This window comes from Erythranthe guttata, chromosome 2 (genome assembly GCF_056151865.1).
Source record: "Erythranthe guttata isolate IM_541 chromosome 2, IM_541, whole genome shotgun sequence".
Classification (NCBI taxonomy): Eukaryota; Viridiplantae; Streptophyta; class Magnoliopsida; order Lamiales; family Phrymaceae; genus Erythranthe; species Erythranthe guttata.
In genome coordinates, this window is record NC_142534.1 from 4,644,967 (window position 1) to 4,658,507 (window position 13,541).

A 13,541-nucleotide genomic window follows, 5' to 3' on the forward strand; every position below is an offset into this window, starting at 1 on the left:
CACCTTCTACAAATACAAGGTTACACATAAATTTTTCTTTTAAAATCAGAGGAAGAGTGTCCACATAATACCATATCATATACAATTAACCAAATATCACAAAAGGAACATGCATGACTAGATTAATTAAATTATCAAGAGTAAATATTAGGAATTTCAGACAGATTAGGTAGATCAACTTAGAAAATTAATTTCTCTTAAACCTTTCATGAAAAGATCTCGAAAGTTTAACCACATACTCTCATATGTGTCTAATTATGTATTTAAAACTGTTTTCAAATATCATTAGCCATTTGAGAGAAATAATTAAATAAATGCAACTGTACAGTTTGAAAATCCAGAATAGGGGAGGGAGCTTTGAAAATTATTTATTAATTCCCTACTATTCTAAACACTACCAAATTTTATACCAAAACAGAAAATTGAGTTAGGAACATACTCCAATTTAAATAGATCGATTTGAGTAAGAAAAACTTCACATATTGATGCATGTCCTAAAATGACTCTGCATGTGTACAGTTATGTAAATTTTCATGCAATTCTAAATAGAAGGTATATTTAATACGGATTATCAAATAACAGGGCAGAACACAACATACAACTAACCGATAAGGATTATATAGAAGTTTGGCAAAAAGAGGAAATCAAAATCCTAATTATTATTAGATGCAATGTTCTTACTAATAAGATCCCCCGAGGGGTGGAAGAGTACGATAATAGATATCTAAGACGGTATCGAAAGTCTTTAAAATTAAACTATACAAGTAGAACAATATGGCTAAATTAAGAGCACACAAGCTCCACACGCCTTCCATATGAACACATCCCTCGATTCTCGAACTCGACTCCAACTTTACGACTCGTGCTCGGGATTGAAAGTACCTACAAGCATTTCAACACCTATATGAGTCTTTTGGACTCAATGAGAATTTCGAAGAAATATCGAATACACATAGGAAAACAAGCATATATTTATGATATGTATATATGTATATATGCCATCTCAAATCACACATATACACAATATAAACATTTCGATTTTACCTCAATCGTCATTTCATTGAGGAACTTTACCAAATTACCTTTACCTTATTGGATTACCTCTTAGACCATTCTCATTTTACCTCTTAGACCTTCCTTTCATCATTTCATAAGGAATAAGAGTAAATCCCTTACAAGGGAGTCGTCATTCTTTTACACACACATTCATTCAAGTGTTCATACAATGTGTGAGAAAAACATTTTTGTTCGGATATCCTTTGGAAAATCAAGTAAAACCATAGACAATAGGCCTTCATTTATTTGAAAACCGTTTCATAAGTGGAATCAAACCACACACTCTTCATATCATTTTGGGGTACCAGTCCCTCATACCCCGTGCTTATTCGATCTATGTTTTACAAGATTTCCCAACTTTAAACACGTGCAAGTGATGTTAGCACATACTTTCATTCATTTCAAGCAACTTGATTAGGCGTGTGAGAAAAACATTTTTATTCGGATATCCTTTGGAAAATCAAGCAAAACCATAGACAATAAAAGCCTTCATTTATTTGGAACACGTTTCATAAGTGGAATCAAACCACACTCTTCATCTCATTTTTGGGGTACCGGTCCCTCATACCCCGTGCTTATTCAATCTATGTTTTACAAGATTTTCCAACTTTAAAAACATGCAAGTGAAGTTAGTATATATTCTTCATTTCACATATTCAAAGTTAGCTTTCACTATTCAAAGTTAGCTTTCACATAATCACACATATTTCCACATATTTCACAAAGGCACATAGTTTAGTCACAAAATCACAAAAGCAAGTACGACACATAACAAGTCAAGCAAAGAACATAGATCACATATTTACACATATAGCAAAACAACTCAAAGCATTCGGTTATTTATAATTACTATCTCCAAGTTTCATTAATTAAAGTCCAAGCCCTCTTTCTCAAGAGACTTGAAGTTTTCTTTCAAGTAGCACCAGATTTCCATTTACTTCATTTTCTTTCCAAAATATTCGAACCATCAACAATTCAATCACAAAAAATTCCATTTTTATTAATCTTGTTCTCGGTTTTTATCTTCGTATATTATCTTATTACTCATAGATCATAAACCATGGATCGTAAGCTTCCTCGATCCGAAGGGAGTACACTTACAACCACGTAGGTATATATATATATATATATATATATATATATATATATATATATATATATATATATATATATATATATATATATATATATATATATATATATATATAGCACATATAGATTATAAATAAACCATGGATCAAGTACTTTCTTCGACCACGCAGGTTTACGAAAATCATGGATCGAAGTTTCCTTAAGATCACGCAGGTCTAGTGTATATACATAAATAAAATTACAATATTATTCTTAGTTCTTCAAGATTATATCATTTAAAGTTTAGATTCTTACATGCATGGATGATCAAAGCAAATTTAAACACAAAGTTTTATTTTCTTTCTCCTTTAGTTTTCGGTCACCACAAGAACATTAACAAGAAATTAAAGAGAAGAAAAATACTATTGGTGTTGAAGCACTTGTAGCAAGAATTCGAAAATTATCACCTTTATCTTCTTAGAAAAATACGAAGGTTGTTCTTTAATTTCCTTTTTACAAGGAGAAGAAGAAGAAATTTTAGAGAGAGAGGAAGATGAAGCTTAGCTTCTTGAAATTTTCGAAAATGAAGAAAAGAAAGAAGATGAGGAAGACTTACTCCTTTGGCCAAGAATTTTACTCTTGAAAGAGAAATTTTGGGGCTTTCCTACACTATAATTTTGAAAATGGGGAAGAAGAGAAAGAGATTTTGATCTTTAGAATGTGTAGAGAAAAATGAGAAGTAGATGAAGGCTTGGGTTCTATTTATAGAGTTGTGAGGGACTTGCATGCTTAATGATTAAGGAGTGGTCTCTTTGTAATTTAGAAAAAACTTAGGAATTATCTAGAGGGGACTTCTTTGTAATTTCATTTAACTCTCCAAAAGAAATTCAAAAAGGAAAATCTTAATGTACATGGGCTCACCTAGAGAAGGGTTGCACTCAAGGAAAATTTTGGGCTTGTGTTGTACCATGGTCAAAATTGAGGGATGAATAGGAGGAATTTTTTATTTTTATTTAAGAAATATGTGATTTTAAAATTCTCCAAACAAATAAGTTCTAGCAAACAAAGGAGTATAATTAATCTCTAGATTAATAATTAACTAAGATGATCAATTTAAATTCGTCCAAAAATTATTTCGGACAATGCATCTTATATGAAATTTCACCGGTTATCACATAAATAAAATCTTAAACTAATAAACGCACATAAGAGATAAAATCACGTTAACTAAATAGATGCTAATTAATGAAAAATATTAGAATCTTATGTTTATTATGTTTTAAATTTTAAAATATAGAATAGTTGAAGTTGAGGGGTAAGTGTTACAAATGATACTTCATGGGGTAAGTGTTACATAGGCTGTACTTCAGAGGTGCAAAGTATATTTTAACCCTTGTTCTTTTATATACAATTAAACCTCTATAAATTAATAAATATGGGACCGATAAAGAAAAAAAATCGACCAATTTAACAAAAAAAAATTAAATAATTTATCATTTAATCATTATTAATTTATAGAATATAATTTGGATAAACGTTAGAGAGTGGAGACACAAAACAATAACAAATTTGTTGAATTTGTTACACAATACGGAAGCGCGAACATGTACGATACTTCATACTCACACAAACACAACCAAGAAACCAAATGAAACAGGAGACATGCGTGGTTCAGAGAAATAAATTCATTCGTCTCGAGTGGGAGCCAAATTTTACTCTATTTCCTATATAGATTTCGTTTTTTACATTAGCATAAGTTTTAATAATCCTAATAAATATGTCATGATTTTATGAAAATAGATATTGATAGACCAAAATACCCTTATTGACTAAATCCTCTATTTATTTGATGAACTATATATCCATCCAAATTTGTTCAGATTATTCAATCCATAGTGGTTGGGTTTGTAGTTTTACACGTGGTTTGACATAATTACCCTCAAAACATTAATTGCAATTTAAGAAAATATCTAAGTTTTGCATCACACGTCCGTGAATAGTCAGATCTCCAAACTTGGGAACGTTTTCTAATTTTTCATGACAAAAATAAAAATAAAAAACCTAGAAGTTAGTTGCATAAATTACTTATCCTAGATTAAATTATGATTTAGGGATACTTTAGTATTTCTAGCATTAGTTCAAGTAAAAGAAATGTAGTTACATTGGATACTTTATCAAACAAGCCAAACAATGGATTAATTGACAATTGAAAAGTGGCAAAAAGTTTATGATCACAAGGAAGCAAATTGCTAAATTGAATTACACATTCAAGAATTACAATCATCACTCAACAAATAACATACTAATTTTCAAATCAGAAAAATTTACATAAATAAATAAAAATTCCCTCTACTTTGGTTGAAAACCTGAAGAACTATCAAGATAAGAACCACTGTAGGCAAACAGACTCTCATCACTATAAGGATGCTTACTCGCTTTGTTCGCGTCTACGTAAGTCGACGAACTCGGTGTTGACTCAGCATTAGGGTTTATCCCCGCGATTTCCATCGTATTCTCAATCTCCTTAACAACCTCACTCATCGAAGGCCGATTCGACCCTAGTTCTTTAACGCACCACAAAGCCAAATCCACAAACATTTCGACGCTCTTTGCCGACATTCCGGAAGCTACTGCGGGGTCTAGAAGCCCTTGTAGGTTATACATACTTTTCGACTTATCCATCGATGACATCACTTGTCTTACAATATGCTTATTCTTTTCGATCGGAAGTCTTGCAGTCAAAAGTTCGAACATCAATATTCCGAAGCTGTACACATCGCTCTTTTCCGTCAGTTGCTGTGTCATGTAGTATTCCGGATCCAAATATCCCTAATTTAAATTAAAAAAAAAAAAGAGTCGATTTTTTCGTTAAAAAGAAAACTCGAATGAAAATAAGAAAATGATGAGTGATATATATGTATGTATGCTGACCATTGTGCCTTTAACTTGAGTAGTGACGTGGTTCCTTTCGGAATCATGCATAATCTTAGAGAGGCCGAAATCGGCAACTTTGGCGTTGAGGCGTTCGTCTAATAAAATATTGTTCGATTTGATATCTCTGTGTATGATCGGAGGGTTTGCCTCGTCGTGTAAATATTGTATCCCTTTGGCTGCTCCGTGTGCTATTCGAAGCCGCCTCATCCAATCTAATCGTATTCCCGATTTTCCTTTTGATCACCGAAAATCAAGAAATGATATCTTAGTTCACAATCCCCTTTCATTTTAGTTGCAACTTTTGTGCATTTCTTTATTTATCGACACGAAAAACAAAATAAAATTTAAAGAAATACGAACCTGAAATACTATCTCTCAATGTTCCATTTGCAATGAACTCGTAGACGAGCATTTGTTCGCCGTGATCGAAACAAAAACCGACGAGACTGACGACATTCTTGTGATGAACCCTAGAGAGGAGTTCGATCTCGGTTTTGAACTCGAGACGGCCTTGCATAGATCCTTGCACAGCTCTTTTAATAGCAACCAATTGTCCTTTCGCAAGGGTTCCTCTATATACCTGAAAAAAAAAAGGTAGAAAATTTTCGATATGAAACAACTTAACTTCTCTTTAAATAAAATAGGGTAAATTACAACCACCTCCCTGAGGTATGGTTAAATTACAAAACCCCCTCTTATTTGGATAATTACAAAAAAACCCCTCAACTATAAATCTTCTTACACTTCCACCATTGCGGTTTCAAATTAAGTGGAATCTTCGAGATTATATGGAATATTACCACTTCTGTACCTGTTATATCCCATTCAAACTCCACATTTTGAAACAAGATAATCGTAATATGTTTTTTGGCTTGTATATATCAGATTGTGGTGCATTAGAAACTGTAAAACGAGTACAAACTAGGGCACATTCCACGAAATCTAGATGATTATGTTGAATTTAACACCATAAGGTGGAGATGTAAGAAAAAATCATAGTTGATGGGTAAGATGTAATTATCCAAACAAGAGGGGTTTTTTCCATAAATTGACCATACCTCAGGAGTGGTTGTAATTTACCCAATAAAATAACAAAAAAAGAAGATGAAAATTTCTAACCCTTCCATAGCCGCCACTTCCAATCGCATTGGATTCTGAAAAGTTATTCGTGCTTTCTTTAAGTTCTTCGAACGTGAAAGCTTTGGCTCCTTTCAGCTGAGGAACTGCTCCGCTGTTCTTACTCGGGTCCCACAATGCTGAAATCGCGAGTAAATAAAATGGTCACTAAATTTAGCAATGAGCTACAGTTAAACCTCTATAAATTAATACAGGCGGACTAGCAAAATTCTATTAATATAGCGATATATTAAATTATCGAGCTGATAATTTAGTAGGTTTTTACCGAATCGGGACCGAAAGAAACCATTATTTAAGCGAGGTTATTAATTTATCGAGTATTAATTTATCTTAAAAACATACATACCGAAAGGATCATTCATTCGGTCGGCTGTTTCGGCTCTTGTCCTCTGTCGAATCGCATAAACACCTGCAACTATTAGCAGCAATAACAGAACAGCACCGCCAACTGCCGCTCCGATGATAACGCCCGTGTTCGATGACTTTTTCGATGGCGAACCCTCCACCGAAACTGAAAAACAAAAGTAACGGACATGAAAGAAAAAAAAAAAAAAACAGATTTAATTCAAGTGGAAATCAAGAAGTTATATTTATAATATTTTGACATTTGCTACCTTGAAAGTATGGATAGCTACGGCCGATGAAAAAGAAGGGTCCGAATTCAGGCGGAGGCTTGAACGTTTGATTGCTCAGCGTAAATCCGATCCCGGAAATCGCGGTGCGGTTGAAAAACTCTTGGCCCGACGGAAAGACTTGCAGATCAAGCGAAAGGTAATTATCGATGTTTCGATTCGGATTGCTGACAGAAACGGAATCCACAGGGAGGGAGCGAGACTTGAACACGGACATCAGTTTGTTTTCGAGAGAAACAAAAATAGTCCCGTTTCTGTAGTTTGAAAACGATGGGGCTCGGAAAATAAGCGTCCCCGTGTAAGGGTAGGCGCATTTACAAGTCGGGGACGAAACGGTTTCCGAACTGCAATTCGAAGGCATGCAGTTTTGCGGCGGTGTTGAGTATGAATTGTTAGACGGTTGAGGAATGGTGCAGTAACTCTCTTGCCCTCCTTCGTTGCATATCGGGTTTCCGACGAGTCTAGCGCATGCACGTATGAATATACATTATATATAGAAAGAAAAAAGATTAAATGGTTTAGAGAGTGATGTATATGTGTATTTTTACATGACTTGAACGGTGAAACCAGCTCGTTGAGTGAAGGCGTCGATCAGATTGTTTTGTAAATCGATGATCTGTAGCTGGTTACTGTGGTTTGAGCCGATGTTTAAGGTACCGTTGATTTGATTATTCTTCAATGTTCTGATCAAGAAAAAAAAATCGACATTTTTATTCCTTCCCGTCAAATTTTCGTTAGTACTTAATCAAGCGTGTGCTCATATGACTGCCTTAACTGACGGACTAACGGTAAATCGACATAAATGACCAGAAGTGTTAAAATATTGAAACATGAGGGATCAAATATGATTTTTTTTAAACATAAGGGATCAAATGTGAAATCGTTGCAAACTTAAGGGATGAAAGCTATAAATTTCCCAAAAGATGTATGATTATATTACTGTAAATATACAGTTTTCATCACTCAAGTTTGTACTGATTCCACATTTGGTCCTCTATGTTCACAACAAACATATTCGGTCCCTCATGTTTCAAAAATTCAACACTTTTGGTGTTTTTTGTCAATTTTTCGTTAGTACTAATGAAATCAAACGTGTGCCCATGACTGCATTAACTGACGAAGTAACTGTAAATCGACATAAATGACAAAAACACGTTGAATTATTGAAACATAAGGGATCAAATGTGATTTTTTGTGAACATAAGGGACCAAATGTGAAATCAATGCAAACTTAAGGGGTGAAAACTGTAATTTTCCCATAATAGTGTCCGAAGAGTTAACTTACACCGTTTGCAACTGGAGAAGGCCAAACAGAGAAACTGGAAGTGATCCTTGAATTTTTGTGTTTTCCATTATCCTGAAAATTCGGAGTTTTTATTGTTCGGTTAGTCGTAAGATAAATAATAACACGCGCGAGCGAGCGAGCGCGCGCACACACACACATTCTTTAGAGACATACAGTGTAGTCAAGGACTGCAAAGATGAAAACCATGGTGGAATATCCGTTGCATCGAATGAATTATTGCTCATGTCCCTGCAAATTTTTAAATACCGGTTAATGAATATATAAATAGGGTAAATTACAAAAATATCCCTGAACTTAGGCTAAATTGCAAAAAATACCCCCACTTATCCGTAATTACCAAAACCCCCAACATTAGTTTCCATCTAAATACCGACTCCCTTACGCTGTGATTTTTCGCACAATCTTTTTTATTCCAGGGAATATTCCCCGAAAATGCCGATTCTATCCCTATAGACGTGTCATTTCTTTATGCTGTTTTTTAAAGAAATTACCCTTAGCTGCCTTTACACGGAATCTTTATTCTTGTTCAATAGTACATTCACAACTTGTTTGTATTACTGTTACACCATGAGGCTAATATCTGTCTTTAAAGAATAGCATAAAGAAATGTCACGTTTGTAGGGGTATAATTGGTATTTTACATGTAAATTCTATAGTAACTTACACATAGTGGAGCAAATTCATCCCAGTTAGATTGGGCAATGATCCAGTCAGCTTATTATTTGCCAAGAACCTGAAAATGTTCAATCGATTTTATTTATTTAATTCTATTTATTTTTATATTTTATTATTAAGTAAAAAAAAAGAAATTGAAGATTAATGCAATCAAATTACTTTAATTCTACTTACAGCTCCTGGACAGAGGTGAGGTTGTTGAAGTTTGAGGGAACTGGTCCACTCAGTGAGTTCCTATCGAGCCGCCTGTTCGATCCGACAAAACCGATAACTTAAAGAAAGAAAAAAAAAAAAACGAGAGTCGTAATAAATAACGGGTAGCGACGATACTTACACAACCTCCAGTGTACGTACAAGCCCCATTGTAGAAGGGATACTTCCAGTTAGCTGATTGTTTTCGAAAAGCCTACGCAAAAAATAACCGTTATATTTAGTACAGTTAAAACATCTATAAATTAATACAGTCGAGATCACTAGTAAAATATTATTATATTTAGCGAAATATTAAATCATCAAACTAATAATTTAATAGGTTTTTATAGAGTCCGGACCAGAAGAAACTATTATTTAATCGAGGTTATTAATTATGGCGTTCTTACAAATGTATGAGAGCCAAGTTTGAGTTAAACAGCTGGGGTGGTATTACACCGGACAACTGATTCTTTCCGAAATGGCTGCAAGAAAAATTAACGGTATTCGAACATTGATACATTAAATTATAAAAAAAAAAAAAAAAAACGAGGAGTACAACGTACAAGTGCTTTGTATTGACGAGCATATCGAGACCAGGTGAGGTTCCATCGGAGACGGGGATTGTTCCGGTAAGCTTATTATCGGCTAAATCCAGCCAATAAAGATTTAACAAGTTACCGATGGAGGGTGGTATCGAACCAATGAAGTTATTCGAGTTAAGCGATCTTTATTGCCAGAAAAAAAAAAAAAAAAAAATGGGGTCGGGGTTAGAATTAGATATTAACTAATTACGGACGAAAGATTCGTTTAGATACTTACAAGTATCTGAGCTGTTGTAGAGAGCCGATTGAGGGTGGTATGGGGCCGGAAAATCCGCAACCGACGAGTATTCTGAAATACATAATAGAGTTGACTTTCTTGTAAACGAGTGTATTATTTGCGTCGACCGATAATTAATTAGTTACGATTTTTTTCTTTTTTGTTCTTACAAGCTCGATAGTTTCTTGACATTTCCGATTCCCGAAGGAAGAGATCCAGTCATGCCTTTGTTATATGACAGGTCCCTATACATACATAAAAGCAAATTAGTATATACTATATATCAGCAAAATCGCACACACAAACTTACAAGGTCTGCAACTCGGTCAATCCCGAAATGTCCGAAGATAGTTGACCGGTCAAGTTGATGCTCGCTAACGTGCTGAAAGTTTCGACAAGAAAAAACAGTTAGTTAGTTAAACACCGAAATATGCATCTTCCTACACATATGCGAAAACTGTATGTTCATTATTTATTACATGGACACGACGCGGTCGTTCTTGCACGTAATCCCGTCCCAAACATCTCCACAAGGATCGGACCCGACCCAATTCGGCGGAACGTTAATCCATGTGTCTTTCAACGCTTTCAACGCAACATCTGCGAAACAAATCAAAAACAACATTGTACGACGATGTAGTATTATTTCAAGAACCGGTACTTTTAAGCAGGCTTTTGGACAACTTTTAAAAGGGTCGAAAATATAATTCGATAAGAATCGAAAGAAATAAATAACCCTTGGATCGATAATCAAGAACTAGCAAAACTTACAGTCGTTTGAATTCGTGAGTGCCGCGATAGATAAAACTTGGATAAACGCGAGCAGCATAGTGAGATGGATTCCCGAAATCATGATTACTCGATAAACGAACAACGACAACCGAATAGCTATATATATATATACATATGAACTTCAGAATGTAACAATATATATATTATGAGTACACCGAGAAACCTTCAAAAATGTAACAGCTATATTACAGCAATGGCTTGTGCCCAACACTCACTATATATTTTATTTAATGGAATAGTATATATATATATATATATATATATATATGTTTTCATCCTCAAATTTTGGTCAGACCGAAATAACAGATGGTGCTGAAAATGTCAAAGTATATACGTTCAAATCATGACTATACATTGAAGTAAACTATATATATCGACCTGCTCCTATATACATGTTGTAATTAATTAAAGAATGTTAAATGCAATTAGCGAAGCAAGTGCCCCCAAATCAAATTAGGATCGGGCTGGACATCGGGGGCGGGTCGGGCAAGATGATTATAAGATGTGTTTCTTGACTTGTAAATCTTAAATAATTTTTTGCACAAAACGAGTACAAACGAACATTCTATGAAATCTAGAAGATTATGTTGAATTTGACACCATAAAAATGGTCGTGTAAGAAATTTCATAGTCGATAACTGATTGTAATTATCTAAACATAATAAGTTTTTTCATAATTTGACGTTACATCACGCACGAGTGGCCCGTAATTTATCCTAATATCAAGAAATAGGAAAATAATTTGAAAAAAAAAAAAAAAAAAAGACCGATCTTTTTCTTCTAAAGCAACAAGTATTTGACCAATCATCGATTACTGCTGCTCCTCCTTCAAATCAAAATCATCAGTCTTCTTCCTCTTCTTTTTCTTCTTCTTCTCATCCTTCGTCTGCACCGAGTTATTAAAGGCGTCGGCCGTGCGCTTCAAGTACAAGGACACGGTGGCGGAGGAGCCGTTTTCGACGGCGGCGAACCGGGAGATGAGCTTTGCCGCCCGAGAGAGTGTCACGGGCTTCGACGAAATCAACTGGCCCGATATTTTCCTCATTCTTTTCGGTGTTGCCGGAGATGGGAGCTTTTGGTGCTGGCGGCGGTGGCGGTGGCGGTGGCGGCGTTTGGAGGAGAAGTCTGGTGTGGAATGTGGATTAGGGGGTGGAGGAAATTGATGAATTACAGACACGGACGAATTTGCCCTTTAAGAGGGCAACCATGTTTCTATAATTTCAAAATGGTCTTCCAAGTTGTTAAAACCTAATCTTTTTGCCCCTACAAATACAATATTTTTCTTTTCTAATTAAACCTCTAAAGATAAAGGAAAAAAAAAATCATCCAAATTTAGAATATTAAATACTTTTATAACTTATTCATTGTTAATTTATAGAATTTGGATAAATACTTGACAATGAAGACACTAGAACATAACTGAAGCGCGAACATGTACGATAACCAAATGAGACAAGAGTTTTACGTGGCTCGGAGAAATAAATTCCTACGTCCGAAGTACGAGCCAAGTATTATCTCATTACTAAATGGCTCTTTAGGGGCTTGAGGAAATAGGGTGATTTGACTGAGATCAACTCCCCGACTCTCTATCCTCTATTTATTCGATAAACTATCCACCCGAATTTGTTAAGGTTATACGATCCATAGTGGTTGGTCGGTGGTTGTGCTTGCGGTTTGACATAACATTTGAAAGTATAAAAAAGTTATGTGCAACAGAATCAAATCATAAGGGGCTTAAGTGCTATTTATCCCAATTTATTTGATAAACTATCCACCCAATTTTGGTCGGATTATACAGCCAATAGCGGTTGTTGGTTGTGTAAAAGCCAAAAGTCAATGGCGATTTAACGAAGATTAAGCGAGAGAGACAACTTCGGTCATTGTGTAAAAGCCCTAGAATAAATCAAGAATTTTGATATGGCGAAAAATAGCGGAAATAAATTAATTTTCCTATATTTAATAAGGGATATTTTCGTATTTCTAACATTAGTTCAAGTAGAAGAAATATGTTGTATTGGATACTTTATCAAACAAACCAAACAATGGATTAATCGGCAACGAAAAAGTGGCAAACAGATAGGGGGCGGCTATTTTAAAAAAATAGATAATAAATAGATAATGACAGTAATACTCATAATGAAAATCAATACCACACTAATATTAAAAAGGGGCTCTTTCAGAAAACCCCCTCATTATTTTTTTTTAATGGAGAGAGATCCAAAATATTTCACTCCATTTGAGAAAAGCCCACACCCATTTTGAGCTAATTTGTTTTCCAGCTTTGCCCCCGCCCGCCACTTCATCACTGGGTCACGCGCTCAACAATTTTTTTTTTTTTTTTTGTTTTTCCGTTTTTTTTTTTCCGTTCCTTTATGTACCAGTTTTCTTAATCGACTATGGATCATAGTCGATTAGCCTTAATCGGCTATGCTTCATAGTCGATTAAGGAAATTCTTTAATTTTATTCTTTTTTGTTTTTCAATTTTTTTTTTCTATATCATTATATATTCAACTAAAATGAAGCATAGTCGATCAAAAGTCTGCTACTAAAAATAACAAATCAAAACTGCAAAAAAATGCAAAATCAACTATATTTTACAAAAAAACAAAAAATATAAAAAAAATTATAATTGATTTATACAATTGGAATCAATAAACAAAAAAAAAACAAAAAAAAAACAAAAAAAAAAGAAAAAGAAAAATTGGAATCGATCAACTTTAATCGACTACCAGAGCATAGTCGATTAAGAATCTGCTACTAAAAATAACAAATTTCAACTGCGAAAAAATGCAAAATCAACAATATATTACAAAGCAAAAAATATAGAAACATTATAATTGATTAATACAATTGAAATCAATAAACGAAAAATCCAAAAAAAGTAAAAAAAAAAAATGGAGTCGATCAACCTTAATCGACTACCAGA

General features: G+C 34.2%; 1 protein-coding gene across 1 annotated transcript; it reads right to left on the bottom strand.

Moving 5' to 3' along the window:
* Positions 1 to 4,351: 4,351 nt before the first annotated feature.
* Positions 4,352 to 10,675, bottom strand: LOC105962592 (leucine-rich repeat receptor protein kinase HPCA1). Its single transcript, XM_088825732.1, has 19 exons — positions 10,594 to 10,675; positions 10,302 to 10,422; positions 10,133 to 10,204; positions 9,993 to 10,067; positions 9,823 to 9,894; positions 9,567 to 9,728; positions 9,411 to 9,485; positions 9,146 to 9,217; positions 8,986 to 9,057; positions 8,801 to 8,869; positions 8,290 to 8,364; positions 8,116 to 8,187; positions 7,379 to 7,513; positions 6,813 to 7,291; positions 6,545 to 6,709; positions 6,181 to 6,317; positions 5,422 to 5,641; positions 5,059 to 5,294; positions 4,352 to 4,956 (listed from the first exon to the last, which is right to left on the bottom strand). The coding sequence occupies exons 1-19, from the start codon at positions 10,673 to 10,675 to the stop codon at positions 4,477 to 4,479; spliced, it is 2,871 nt and encodes a 956-aa protein (XP_088681858.1). The 3' UTR covers positions 4,352 to 4,476.
* Between the last annotated feature and the right edge of the window lie 2,866 nt (positions 10,676 to 13,541).